The sequence below is a fragment of the Mercenaria mercenaria genome, chromosome 1, assembly GCF_021730395.1.
Source record: "Mercenaria mercenaria strain notata chromosome 1, MADL_Memer_1, whole genome shotgun sequence".
Taxonomy (NCBI): domain Eukaryota; kingdom Metazoa; phylum Mollusca; class Bivalvia; order Venerida; family Veneridae; genus Mercenaria; species Mercenaria mercenaria.
The window spans coordinates 37,113,180-37,127,766 of record NC_069361.1 but is presented as its reverse complement, the minus strand read 5'-3'; the positions used below and the strand labels follow the sequence as shown (position 1 = coordinate 37,127,766).

General features: G+C 33.9%; 2 protein-coding genes across 6 annotated transcripts in view; one reads left to right on the top strand and one right to left on the bottom strand.

Moving 5' to 3' along the window:
* LOC128545901 (uncharacterized) overlaps positions 1–14,587 on the top strand; it is a 105,082-nt gene that overhangs the window by 43,461 nt on the left and 47,034 nt on the right. The window lies entirely within an intron of this gene.
* LOC123541495 (uncharacterized) lies at positions 932–7,762 on the bottom strand. 4 transcript variants are annotated; one of them, XM_045327043.2, is made up of 6 exons: positions 7,208–7,762; positions 5,818–5,890; positions 4,142–4,192; positions 3,701–3,848; positions 3,002–3,106; positions 932–2,337 (listed from the first exon to the last, which is right to left on the bottom strand). In XM_045327043.2, exons 3-6 carry the CDS (start codon positions 4,174–4,176, stop codon positions 1,762–1,764), a joined length of 864 nt encoding a protein of 287 aa, XP_045182978.2. In that variant the 5' UTR covers positions 4,177–4,192; positions 5,818–5,890; positions 7,208–7,762; the 3' UTR covers positions 932–1,761. The 4 variants fall into 4 exon arrangements, with proteins under 4 accessions (XP_045182978.2, XP_053400530.1, XP_045182991.2 ...); XM_053544555.1 differs by lacking the exon at positions 7,208–7,762 and adding an exon at positions 7,081–7,150; XM_045327056.2 differs by lacking the exon at positions 5,818–5,890.

Genomic DNA, 14,587 nt, shown 5'->3' with positions numbered 1-14,587 from the left:
AAATGGGTTTTCTGGGGTCAAAAACTAGGACACCATGTCAAATCAAAGAAAAGCCTTGTGTATGTGATAGAGGCTGTATTTTTCAATTGATCTTCATAAAATTATGTCAGAATGATTGCCTTGATCAAATCTAGGTCGAGTTTGAATATGGGTCATCTGGGGCCAAAATGTAGGTCATAGGTCAAATCAAAGAAAAACCTTGTGTATGCGATAGAGACAGTATTTTTCAATTGATCTTCATGAAATTTTGTCAGAATTATTGCCTTGATAAAATCTAGGTCAAGTTTGAATATGGGTCAAACACTTTGTTTTTTGGACCGTGCGACCATCTATTTGCTGCATCTTGCAGCAATTTTTTTTTACTTGTATGTTGTTGATTTAGTTTTGTAATTATTAGTGTACGTTAGGGTAAGGGCAGCATACCCATCATACCCACAGTTTCCTTAACTTACTTTACATTTTTCAGCACAATGCATACAGTACTTGTCTGAATGCTAGTCCTTCAGTTCACTGAACGTTGTCAACAATATCATATTTTCAGTTGTTGTCCAACTTTGCGTGATTCTTGTGTGTCCTCTCATAATAAATATTTTGCTAATTATAAGTAATTTGAAAATTCTGACTTATTATTTGATTACATGTCTGTACTGTAAATACAGGTTATGAACATGGCTGGCATTCTTATACATCGTTAAAATACTGTACTTTTTTGTGTTCAATCCAGTATAATGACCAAGAATTAGATTTTTAACCTTCAAGGTATTACATGTGACGTAAACCTGTACGTGTGACGTAAATCTTAAGTTGGCTATAGGAAGATATTAATAATACATGTACATGAAACTGAGAATTACCTTGTTGTATTTTAATTAGCAGTCTGTAAAAATATACGACTGCCTTGCAGTTACTGGTGTAATGATAACAGGTAACAGGTAGTTTAAACATATTTATTCCATAGATTTGTACAATTACAACAAGAAGTTAACATGATAGTAAGGAAAGGATAAGAACAAAAGACATTTGTTATAGAATTCTTTTCCTTGGTAACAGATATAATAAACAAATGACATTTGAATAACCTTACGGAACACCTTTGATTGATCTCAACGTTAAGTACAGTACAGAACAATTATAATTAACTTGTCAATATAACGAAAAGGAAAACAAACCCTTTTCGAACGAAAATGAAAAATAAAAGATACATTTGCGATATAGAATAAATGGTTGAGATGGTATATAGTATGCTACATGATATAAAACACACAAAGTGTCAAAAACGTTTGTGTCGATAATGTGTAAGTAACTTGCCGATAGAATAAAAAATCGATAAATTAAAACATACAGTCATATATCCCTGCAAAATACAAATAGTAATATCTGCTTGATGTATCGTTTTGATTTGTTATCATGAAAGGACTTTTAAAGAACCACCCGAGGTACTACAGATAAAAAGTATTCGCCTTCTGTACCATGGTGAATTAATTTTAACCTCATAGCCACTATATATACACACACACAGTCTTGTCATTCTGTAAATTTTGATTTAAAACTCTAAATGAATTATATTCTTGCCATCTTCAAAAACAAAACAAATATGTGTTCAGTATGAATGAAATACGATACAACGCCCAAAAATGCATCTGACAGGGAACAACTACTACATAGAAACTATTTACTGTTGATTGTGATACTTTTTTTGTTCTTTTGTTTGTACTTTTCTTTCACATAATAGCTTTGTTCAATGTTGTTTCTGTAAAGCAGTTAAGAGAAAGTATTGTCAGGATGGGCTCCGGTACTCTTGTAACCATCAGAGTTCATCAATTCGTTGTATGTCGGTGGTGGAGGTAGCACACTTAATTCTCTTACTTGTCTTTCTCTGCTCTCAAGTTCTCTTACTCTATTTTCAAGTTGTTGTATCTTAGTTTTCATTTCTGTTTCATTACCTGCTCCACCATTAGGCGAAGCCTGTGGTGTGCTTGCAGCAGGAGTGGCAGTGGCAGCAGGGGCCGCAGCGGGACGATTATTGGCCGGAGTCGCTGTTGTTGTTCGTGGGTCTTCTTTTATTTGTTCAAGCACACTATGCACGGGACAGTTACTTAGCAACAGGTATACAAACGAAAACACGTGTATGACCACTAATCCTATAGCTAAGCCTTTGTACATTTCGCCGTGTACTCCTTCAATATCATAGTAACAGTTATTTTTTACTCTGGAAGTGCCGTTTGCGTTGTCATGGTTCTCTTCTATTCCGCAGTTTACTCCACCTAGTCCTGTAAGTATTGAGCCAGGAATACACCACAACATTCCCACCCGGCAGGACCATGGCCAGATATGTTTCTGAAATTCAAGATGTTACTATATGAATAAGCGTTCATCAAAAATTACATTATTCACTTTATAAAAAGTAATTTATTCCATACTTCTTTTTCATACGCATGCACATCATATTTGTTCATAATTGCAAAAGATCACGGAAGACAATAAATTGGAGCTAAAATATAAGGTAATTTTGGTGTTAAGAAATATATGATAGTCTACAAGATATCCACATGTCTAAATGTGTATTCGCATAAACAGGGAAAAAAATACCGAAACTTAGGAATTAAACAAAAAACAGCTTCGTAATATTCTACATAGGTCCATATATGTCAATTATATGGAATCAAGAAAAACAGAGGTCTAGGACATTCTTTCAACATAAATAGGACCGAGCTACTTCGGACTTGCGGTCTAAATACTACCATCCTGTAAAATGAACAAACTACACATAAAGATAAAAAGGTAGAGAAATCTTGAATTATAACAGATTAAATTACATAAAGAATATTTTGTTTTTTTCTGTATCATTACCTTAACATCTTCACATACTTTGATAGCTTTAAATCGCATTTTATCACTATTGTTTTACGTAAAATAATCAATAATGTGGACATTGTTTGTAATTAAAGACAGTACATGTACTATACAATTATATAAAGAGGATTTTAATAATAATACGTACACCAAATGTTGTATTATTCAGTATTTCCAGTATATTCTTTCTGGTAACCCCTTTCTTTTGTACAGCTCTCACGACATACCATCTGGATATGAGGTTGACAAGAAGCTGTAAGGTATTAATAATTTAATGGCAGGTTAATATTTCTCGTTTCATAAAGATATAAGTGACATCAATCTGCAAACTGAAACAGGACACTGCCATATTACATGTGAAAAAGAAATATTTTGTAGGCAATACAGACATACAAATTGTATAAGATGTTATGTACAATTATAGAAACATGATCTCTACATTGAAAAAACGATTAATTTCAAAACATCTGCATAGAGGTTTCTATTAATTGATGTTTAAATGGTATATATGTTCAAATGTAATGATTACATGACCAACTAGGGTTAGGGTTTTACATTTATATTACATTTATAACATAAACCAATAGCTGTTTGTTAAAACAGAGTTAAATAGACATTGTATTTCTATCAAAACGTCGTCTTGAACACTTAGTCTCTTATACTTAGTTTTAAATAGCCCGTAGTGTAGAACATAATACAGCAGATTGAACGATATATGAGCCGCGCCATGACAAAACAAATATAGTGGCTTTGCAACCAGCATGGATCCAGACCAGCCTGAGCATCCGCGCAGTCATTCATAATGTTTCAGATATTTTCTGTATTCTGTTTCCACTAAGATACTTACAATAGGTCCTAAAACAAAGCCAGTAAAGACGTACGGAAAGGGAAAACTACCCCCATCATCCATCCCTGCACTTAGGCTCGACAATGTTATACTGACACCCATAAAGACGAATATGAACAGCTGACAGAAAAATTGGTCGCCTATAAACCTGAAAATGAAGTTGAGTCGCATGAACAGAGAAATGCAACAGACGCAAATTGAATCATGTGATGAAACAAATTTAAAATGCTCGAAGTGTTTAGTCGTCTTGTATATTCTTCCATTGTATCGCAATATAGATCCAAAGAGAAAATGCTCAAAATTACAACTAAAGCTGAGAATAAAAAGTACACTCTGTATTTATAAATGCGTCTCACGGTTCCAAAATAAAAATATTTGAAATGTGTGAATATAAAAGCAGTTTTTGTTTCTCAAAAATACAAATTTATTTAATTAACTTACTTCTGTGGAGGGTGATCTCCTTTTCCTTTCCCCATGTTTGAAGTCTATTTTCTGCAAATAGTATAATGAAATGCATATAAACTAAATGTATAACTACACAAGTGTATATTTCAGTATTTTATTGATGCAAAATTATCACTTCTATACAAGGAATAAAAGTAAAATCATGCATGTGCGTAAATGAATTATTAAGAGTATTTGAAATGCAATATTATTAAAATAGTTTCTGTGTGCATAGGTTTTGGCACTAGAGGAAAAGTTGGTATTTTAAACATACAAACACTTTAGATGAACGACATTAAAAAGAAACTGACGGCAATCTAGTTAAAATGATAAAGAATGGCTTTTGCTTTGCTATATATGACATATCATTTTAGTTTCCTTAATGATCCAGCCGTTATATTTTAAAAAGAACGAGGCAAGTGCATTAAGTTTAAACTTAAACTAATAACAATACGAATATACGAGAGTTAATTCAGAAGTAATATTTTTGGAGCCTTGAATTTGTGTGTAATGAAAAGAAAACATTCCTGCCCAAGTACTTTTGTATATTTGCAATATTTTTAAATATAAAATCATATCATCGAAATATCGACATGCACCGAAAGCATGGTAAAAATGATCGCCGCACACCCCTGACGTTATTCACGTCAGCGAAATTTATATAATTTTTCTCTAAGCAATAACAATCATATGTAATAATAACAATACATAGTACTACGCAGCGAAAATTTACCTCATTATAGTTTTCAAGGCTGACTGTTGTATGTAACTTCATATCCTTATTTTATTCATATGATAAGGTGTGTTATTTTGAGGTCAATTAGTGATTGTCTTTGGTCGTGCTTTTTTAAAGAAACTTTTTGCTCTGTATGGCGACATGTCGTCAGGGGTGAAAGTTGAAGTGTTTTGTTTATTCAAAACAAAACAACCCCCAGGAAATGATATTTACCCATAAGTCATAACTGAACTTAGATATACTTGATATAATTTCTATAATAATGTAACAATGAATTAACTGACAATGGGCGTATTTACATTACTTCTGAATCAACCCTGGTACTTTTCTAAGATTTATGTAATGCAGGTCTTTCATAATTATGCACGAAACTTTCGTGCCTATGTATATAAGGGAAAGCGTGTATGTACTTATCACTTGATGAATGACATGGCTTTCTAAGATTTATGTAATGCAGGTCTTCCATAATTGTGCACGTGTATGTACTTATCACTTGATGAATGACATGGCTAGAAATAATTCTAGGCTGATGTTTATCATCGATCACCTTCTTGTTCACATGATAGTACATGTATAAATAACTGATGAGGGAGCTGTCAGACAGAACATAATATGACAGCAACACTAGTCCCAATGTCATCTGATAACGAAAACTATGCTTTTAGAGAAGACAAATGGAAACAAAATATATCTTCACACAATTTTGAAATAGCAATACAATTGCCAAGTCCTGTATCACTGTAGTCGATATATGCTCTGAATTACTTATCTAACTTACCCCGGTGCTTCGATATTTTAATACTTGGGCTAACGCACTCGTGGTTCAGTTCCTCCGCATCTGAACTATGGACCGGGATTTATTATATAAATTCAGTAAAAAACAGGCTTGTATTTCACAATTAAATACGAACAGGCAGAACAAAAATCCGTATTGTACCTTTTAATTCCGTATTGTACCTTCCGTACTGTGTGCTGCCGGACTACTTTAATATGCATGACCTGACACATTTCTGTAAATAGGGCGCATAAAAACTTCACTTTGTTCCATTTTAATATCGATAAACATTGAAGATTTCGTTCAATAACTAAACAACAAGCAAAAAGGTAGAGGTATACAATAAAAGGGTCATTATAACAGTAGCTAAATCTGGGATTTTGTATTCGGCTCTCGTAGATTTTGCAAATTCGGATCACACTCGGCGCTTGCGCGCCTCTTGAGATCCGATCTTGCAAAATCCACTCGAGCCGAATACAGCATCCAAGATCGAGCTACTGTTATAATAACCTTATTGTATTGATTATAAAACCGGCTGTGTTTGTATCCCTCGCAACGATCGATTTTGTTTCAAAATGACTACTAATAAACTTTGATAATGTGGCAGCTGACCTAAATCCAATCGACACTGTTTATTTTCCAATACATGTAAATACAATATTTGCTTAACAATAGATCTATGGCAGATTATCTTTGAACACCCCTGGACTTATTGGACTCAACTGCCACATTATTAAGGTTTATTAGTACATGGGTGTTGAGAAGGAAGCAAAATACACTCGTTTAATATTTATAGTCGATATGAATGAACACATCCTTGTTCCTACAATGATCGTTTAGTAAAAAGAATGCTAATATTTTCTTGATAAGTACTGAAAAAAGATCATTGGCAATACTGAACGTTTCCTTTAGCGTTAAGCATCTTACAAAAGCGCATAAACAAACTCTCGATTTTATCAACTGTTACAGGTAAGACAGGTTCAAAAGTTTACCATATCGTCTGACTGCCAGAAGGTGCTATCAGCCTACTTATTTCATATGCTGATAGCACCAGACGATATGTTTTATGCCGGACGAGAAATGTTTAATAAAGTAAACCGTTTTACCTATAATGTAAGATTAAATCGCAATCTATTCATTGTCAAAATTAATACAGCGAACTAATTTGCCGGTTCGAAAACAAGCATAATCATTGATAACAGTTGTAACTTGCTTGTATTTGAAATGTACAACAATTAATTTGTGCCAAGTTTACAATTATAAAAAGATTTTTCAGACAAAAACACACTAGAGATACGACTTTAACATATCCTTAAAAAGAAAAGAATGATAAAGAATATTTAAACATTAAGTTCCAGTATCATTTTCTTTTCGTTTTCAATCCTCGATCGACAGTTTACACATAAATGTAGCAAGATATTTTACCTGTATCTGTTTTCAATTTACGTGAAGTATATAATAAAAGTAATAATAAACTCCAGTTAAAAGCATAAACTGCCCGTTTGTTATAAACTATCCGCTGTAACTGCATCATCTCTCACTATTTACTGACCTCGTGAGACCCGGCCTTGCAAAATCCACTCGAGCCGAATACAGCATCCAAGATCGAGCTACTGTTATAATAACCCTATTATATTAGACGAACACCTTGATTATTAGAAAGATTACGTTGCGTGATCGCCTTACAGAAATCCAATATAATTATTTATAACTATTTCGTAATACGGGTATGTATTGTTTATAAAACCGGCTGTGTTTGTATCCCTCGCAACGATCGATTTTGTTTCAAAATGACTACATGGCTGTTGAGCAGGAAACAAAATAAACTCGTTTATTATTTATAGTCGATATGAATGAACACATCCTTGTTCCTACAATGATCGTTTAGTAAATAGAATGCTAATATTTTCTTGATAAGTACTGAAAAAAAGATAGTTTGCAATACTGAACGTTTCCTTTAGCGTTAAGCATCTTACAAAAGCGCATAAACAAACTCGATTTTATCAACTGTTACAGGTAAGACAGGTTCAAAAGTTTACCATATCGTCTGACTGCCAGAAGGTGCTATCAGCCTTCTTATTTCATATGCTGATAGCACCAGACGATATGTTTTTATCCCGGACAGAATGTTTAATAAAGTAAACCGTTTTACCTATAATGTAAGACTAAACCCGCAATCTATTTATGTCAAAATTAATACAGTGAACTAATTTGCAGGTTCGAAACAAACATAATCAGATAATCATTGATAACAGTTGTAACCTGCTTGTATTTGAAATGTACAACAATTAATTTGTGCCAAGTTTACAATTAATGGCCGCCAATTTTAATTTGCCACGGACAATAATTGGCAAAAACGTCAAGTACTTCTACAAAGGCTTTGAACTTTAAAATAGAACTGAATGATAGAAGCCCGCCCGCTTAGCTCAGTAGGTAAGAGCGTTGGTCTACAGATCTGGGGGTCGCGAGTTCGATTCCTCGGGCGGGGCGTATGTTCTCCGTGACTATTTGATAAAAACATTGTGTCTGAAATCATTAGTCCTCCACCTCTGATTCATGGGGGGAAGTTGGCAGTTACTTGGGGGAGAACAGGTTTGTACTGGTACAGAATCCCAGGAACACTGGTTAGGTTAACGGGCCCGCCGTTACATGACTGAAATACTGTTGAAAAACGGCGTTAAACCCAAAAAAAACAAACAAAATGATAGCCCATATCTTACCATATACCAGCCAACAACTTTCATCATTCTAGTCTTATTATTTTAATAAATTGCTATTATGATATTCTTTTTTCCCATGGGAAATGGCCGTTTCCAAATGGGAAAGGGTCATTTCCCATGGGAAAATGGCTTTCCCATGGAGCGGCGTTTTCCCAGGGGAAACATTTGGGAAATCTTTCCCATGGGAATGTCCCATGGGAAAACCTTATTTTTTTATTTTCATATAAAATATTAGAAAAACCCCATAGCTGTTTTTATAAAAATATTTTTATGGCACTGGCTAGTTTATTTGTAAAAAAAAAGATAATTTAGTTTTCCCATGGGAAAAAATTCCTTTGGGAATCCCATAGGAATTGTTCCCTTGGGAAAATTTTCCCCATGGGATACTTTCCTGTAGGAACTGTCCTAGGGAAACATTTCCCATGGGAATGCGTTCCTATAGGAATATTTCCTGAAAGGAATTTTTTCTCTAGGGAAGAGTACGCAAAAAAAAAATTAGCCCGCCTGCTTATTCAAAAGGGACAGCGAAAATCTACAAATCGCGTGCTCGTGAGATCGGTCCTCGATCGAGGCTTTCATCCGCACTATCTTCTCCATTACGATTTGATTTAAGACATAGTGTCTAAAAGCAAAGTGTTTAAATTAATCCTTTTTTAGGTCCCTTAAATGATCGAGAAATATATTATAAAGAACAAAGTGCTACAATAAAATTCATGTAAGCAAATAATTTAAAATTCATACACAATGTATGAAGGGTCGGAGCTCATATCTCTCACAGGGTGAAAATATAGATTTCAAAATTTTCACAGGGGTGAGCGATGAGATATGAATATTTAATGATAGAAAACAGTATTTTTTATTAGGTAGCAAAAATAAAAATTCTATTGGGGGTAAAAAAACACTTTCCCCTTTCAAAAATGACCTTTGGGCGATTTTATATATAAGATTGATCTGGTAGTCGGATCATCTCGGCTGATGATTCACTTTAAGAAAATCTAACAAAGACTGCACAGTTTATTGTAAGAGTGTTTGACACACATACACAGAATGCGCATAACGTGTGGGTTCGAAATCAAGATGATTTTTAGTGTATTAGCAATTATAATTAAATTAGTACGTATCATTTTCTATTGTTTTTTGAATCCTATATTCGAACCCATACCACAACAAAGACATGGTTTTCGGCGTTCAGTCTAACCCACTGCGACAAGTTTAGTACATTAACTTGATAAAATGTCATTTTAAGATGAAACATGTATCAGTAAACTATAGCACCCTTAATTACACGATTTGAATAAAATAATAACATGAAAGGTCTATGGGAAGAATTTTTATCACATGCAAGATTTGTTATGCTGAAAAATAAACATTTTTTCTTCTTGTGGGGATAACCATGTTTTTCGTGTTACAACGTATGTAGAATCTCGAGGTGTTCTAAATATGTTATTACACGAAATGGACATGATTAAAGCTATTTAAGCATAAAGCGCATAAAACGAATGCAGAATGAATAAATATACTCTACCTCAACGTCATTTAATTTCAATGAAATGCGCAGGGATATATTGCTTTTTTCGGGCGTTGACGTCATTTCCATTGAATTATCCTTTAGGGTTTCCGTACTACCTTTTGCGCTTTACCACGGAACGTGCATATATTAAATGTTTATAACAGCACCTTAATCTCTCAGTTAACACGTGTTTTCTTTTTCCCTTAAAACATCCCCGAAAGTGACAAGTACAGCAGTTTTATGCTAGAATATCTACAAAGAAACCAAGTAAAATCCGAATTAAAACGACGCTAAGTCAGAACTGTTTTACACTGGTTTATTTAGGGCTTTATTTCATTCCCCCAACGACGGTAAAAAATTTAATAAAATTATGTGTAGGTACATACTTTTTATATACTCAGCGTCACTGAAAAGTTACCACCAAATATATACCTCTTTACTATTTTATACAATATCGACGTCCCCTTTTCATGGCCTGTGCGCGCTCTATTACTCATAGGCCCTGTCTGATCTGTTTCCTAACCATTTCTTTACTGCCAGGTGAGAACAACACATACGACGTCCAATGTCACGACATGAAAGTTCGGCGTAAAACCATCCCAAAATGGCCTGATGGCGTTGATCGTGCCTAAACGTGGCATTCTTAGCAAGGATATTCTGGGTTTTTTTAACGTATTCCTTTTAGTCTGTCGACTAACTTTCAAGTGCGATGAATTATTTGCGATAGAAAATTCGTACATGTCGACATTGCTGGAAAAAGTCATTTTGCACGTGCAGCCCGTGCCTCAACGAGTTACTCGAATTTGACAAATCTTTACACTAGTGACGTCTCAGCTGTGTCAGAGAGGTCGTCGTGTTATGCATTTAACACAGTTCAATGCGATTTTTTAAAATATAAGGGTCATTAAGGTGGTAACTTTTCAGTGACGCTGAGTATATTAATTTACTAGTGCACGTTCATATGTGCATGCATATTTGTAAGTATGCAAGCACTCCGAATAAAGCGTGCATGAATAAAATTAAACGCGTATATGGAAAATATGTATGCGCACGCGATAATATACAAGCACATAGAATTTCGCATGCGCGCGTTAAATTATACGCGTGTTTTAGATATTTACGCGTACACTAATTAATGTATAAGAAAAACGCGTATATCTAGTGCAGCTAGAATGTGGGTGCACGCTTAAAAATAATACGTCAATCTGTCCACCCGTGCGTTAATATTGAGTGCACGCGAACATGGTTATGTCTTTTAAATTCTGGCAGGAATATCTGCGTTGTTTTTTTCCGTTGACAATACCGTTTTGGGCCGTAATACGTTAACATTTCCCAACGGAACGCATATAGGACATGCAAAGGTGTTATAATATCACTGAGCGCGAGAATCTGTTAACACATGTTTTTTTCTCTTTTTAAAAAACATCCCAAAAACTGACAAGAACAGCAGTTTTTTTCTAGAATATCTATTATTGACCAAGGAATCCGACTTAAAACGCCCGCAAACGTCAAAACTGTATTTCACTAGTGTTTTAATAGCTTTATTTCATTCCCACGACATCAAACATCAATAAAAATGTATGTGCAAATGTAAATACATGTATGTAGGTACATGCTTATATATTAATTTACTCGTGCACGTTCATATTTGCACGCATATTTGTAAATATACAAGCACTCAGAATAAAGCGTGCAAGCATAAAATTATACGCGTACCATGGTAAATATATAGGTGTACGCGAATATATTCGAGCACCTAGAATTACACCTGCGTGCGTCAAATCATACGTGTGCGTATATATTTATGCGTATTCTGTTAATGTAAAAAAATACACCGTATATTCGCATGGACACATGATAGGTCATATGGCGACTTTCCAGCTTTAATGTTGGAGGAAGACCCAGTGCCCCTCAAAAGCATTATTCATCACGAGCGGGCACCTTGGTAAAAACCACCGACCTTCCGTAAGCCAGCGGGAAATCTCGTATATTCAAGTGCAGCTAGACTGTGCGTACACGCTTTAATAAGACGCCCACTTGTATATATTTTAAACCATTTTGCGTAAATATGTGGGTGGAACGCCTACATGGCTGTCTTTTTAATTTCCGGTATATGAAATTTTTCGAATTGCAGTTGAAAATTTGGACAAAGAATCAGCAACACACTAGAGTGGATAAAATTTCATGGTGTCTTTAAAAACCCATAAAGAAGTCGGGAAAACTTTAGTATGGGAATATTGAAATAATTATATCTTAACGGTTTTTTGTTAAATTATATATTAATTGTTAACATCCATAATTATTTGGAAATATTAACTGCAAGTTTCCCAAAATATCACCGAATCAGCGCAAAAGAAATTTAATACAAAGTGTACTATACTATGTACATTTTACATGTGTTTATTATACCATCAGTTCATTACTTTTGGTAAAAATCCGTCACCAGAATTTGGACTAATGCAAACACATGCATTTATTTAGTTTCAATGTCTTTAGCATCTGTCAAACGAGCTGCCATAAATTAGGGCCAGGGACAGGAGATAAAGTGTCGTGCGCAGGAGATAAGATGTCGATGTCGTGCGCACGTGAATAGCTGTCGGCTTTTTCCGCCGTTATCCGTAAGTACTCGGAAGCTGTTACGGAAAATATTGTCGTCTGCTAGTCTGACTTTGTCGGTACAAATTGTTATAGCTCAAAGCCTATGAATTGTAGGCAACTTCACATTGACAAAAAAAATCAACTGAGATTGTAATTAGAAAATTAAACAAATTAATTGTTGAACTCAGAAACGCCGAAACCTAAAATCCGCTGTCGTTTAAAATGACGCTATGGAGGATTTAGTGTCCAATTCGCATTTATATACAAATTTTTTTTAAATTTTCATCGCAAAAAATACCAAAGCAACTAATTCTCATGTGTTTCCGTAAAATATATCCCTGTCAGTAATTGAGTTTTAAAGCATTCTTAAGAAATATAGCGATGATTAATTTCCAGATACCTGTATTACTTTTTGCTGAACGATCTTGAGACTTTTTTATTGCCGGGGCCGGTCCGGGTCCGATCTCCGACGCGGTCATCTTTTTTCTTCATGTGGGATTTTTAATAATTTAAAACAAAAAAAATCATTTTCTGTATTTATAATATGACCAAACTTTAATTTGAAAGATGCCTTGATGAACTGATAATTCTGCTTCTTTCCGAACCTACTTTGTATATATTATTCTGTATTCTTAAATTAATGGTACATTAATGTTTTTGGTACTTCTTTAATCATTCGTTTTAAAAAAATGCGATATTTTATTATTTGTTTTAGTCTCAAGATTGCCACAATCACATTAAGCATAAAATAATTTAATTGTAACAAAAATCTTAAAATTAAACCCCTTTTACTTTATAATGTATTACAATATGCCTAGGGTAAACAATATCCCGGGCAGTGTTGTCTCAAGGCGGGTCATAAAAAGATATGTTACCCCACTTACTATAAGTGATAGGTATTTTTATGGTTTATGGTTTTGCGTTGTAATAATGTCTTTCACTTTCTTCTGTCTTTATATAGTCTTTTCCCTTTCTTTCAGGAATTTTTTTTTACGATTTTTACCCTATTTATGAATCGTATGACAGTAGGAAGAATCAGTACAATTTTAGAATTCACATCGTTAATAGAGTTGTTCCGTACATATTTACTGAGTAAAGATCCTGGCCCAAATTTCACGAAAAATCTTATGTTATTACTTAGTTAAGGTAGTAGAGGTGTAATAGCAATGTTTACAAAATGGCATTTGCATGGTATATTCTTAAAGATGACCGTGTTTTGCACTGCATTGCAAATTTTAAACAACTTTTACCATGCCGTTTTTTCTAAATTTTGTATAACTTGTGGTATCTCCTCTAGCTCAAGTAGAGAAAAATTTCGAAGTGATGGACGCTATATAAAATGTTTGCAGAGAACTCATTTTACCATTAATTTTAATAAAAGAATCATCAAACTATGTTAAACAATTATTAAACACAAAATAAAAAAAGTGGATATCATTTTATATGGTTCCTCAAGTAAACGGATTTAATGATACAGAATTCTTATTTCAACGTTGAAAAAATAAGGTCGAATCCTTGTTTTCTGTTTTGAATTTTGCTTACTTCATTCAAAAATTACCTTGGGACAGATGTAAATCCTACCTAAATTTCTTCCACAATATGTAATCTAAAAATGGAAGCAAAATAGAGAACTTTTACCACATGTAACTCAATATTTTACAGATGTGAACTTACCCCTTCTTTTAAGTAGTAAATTCACTTTTAACAGCAAGAAATCGCTTAGCAAATGTTTTTTTTTTCATTTTGTACAATAAATCTATCATAAGTCTTGAAAGAATAAAAACTTACTAGAAAAAATCGAAATAAGGGGAAAAAAATTTGGTCCCCTAGGGCTTGAACCTACCCCCCTGAGAATTGCAGTAAATGTGGGTTTATAGTAGGAATTGAATACTCTTCAAAAAGGAGGTACTCTATTACACATCTACTACCTTAAGTCTGCTATTCTAAAATTGAGATATTGACGAAGTTATTGTTATTTAACGTGTTTTTTTCCCTGTAACAGTATATTTATAGTTAAAGTGTACTATGGTAGTAGTATTTGTCAGCAGTACTTATTCAAGTCACGCAAATATGACATTTCTATTTAGGCACGATATAAGAAACT

Excerpts from the sequence above, each read along its gene's own strand:
- LOC123541495 (XM_045327043.2), bottom strand. The coding sequence starts at position 4,176 with ATGGGGAAAGGAAAAGGAGATCACCCTCCACAGAA. Across the intron at positions 3,849-4,141 it reads GGAGATCACCCTCCACAGAA|GTTTATAGGCGACCAATTTT; the intron begins GTAAGTTAATTA and ends CTTCATTTTCAG. Across the intron at positions 2,338-3,001 it reads TGAATAATACAACATTTGGT|AAACATATCTGGCCATGGTC; the intron begins GTACGTATTATT and ends CTTGAATTTCAG.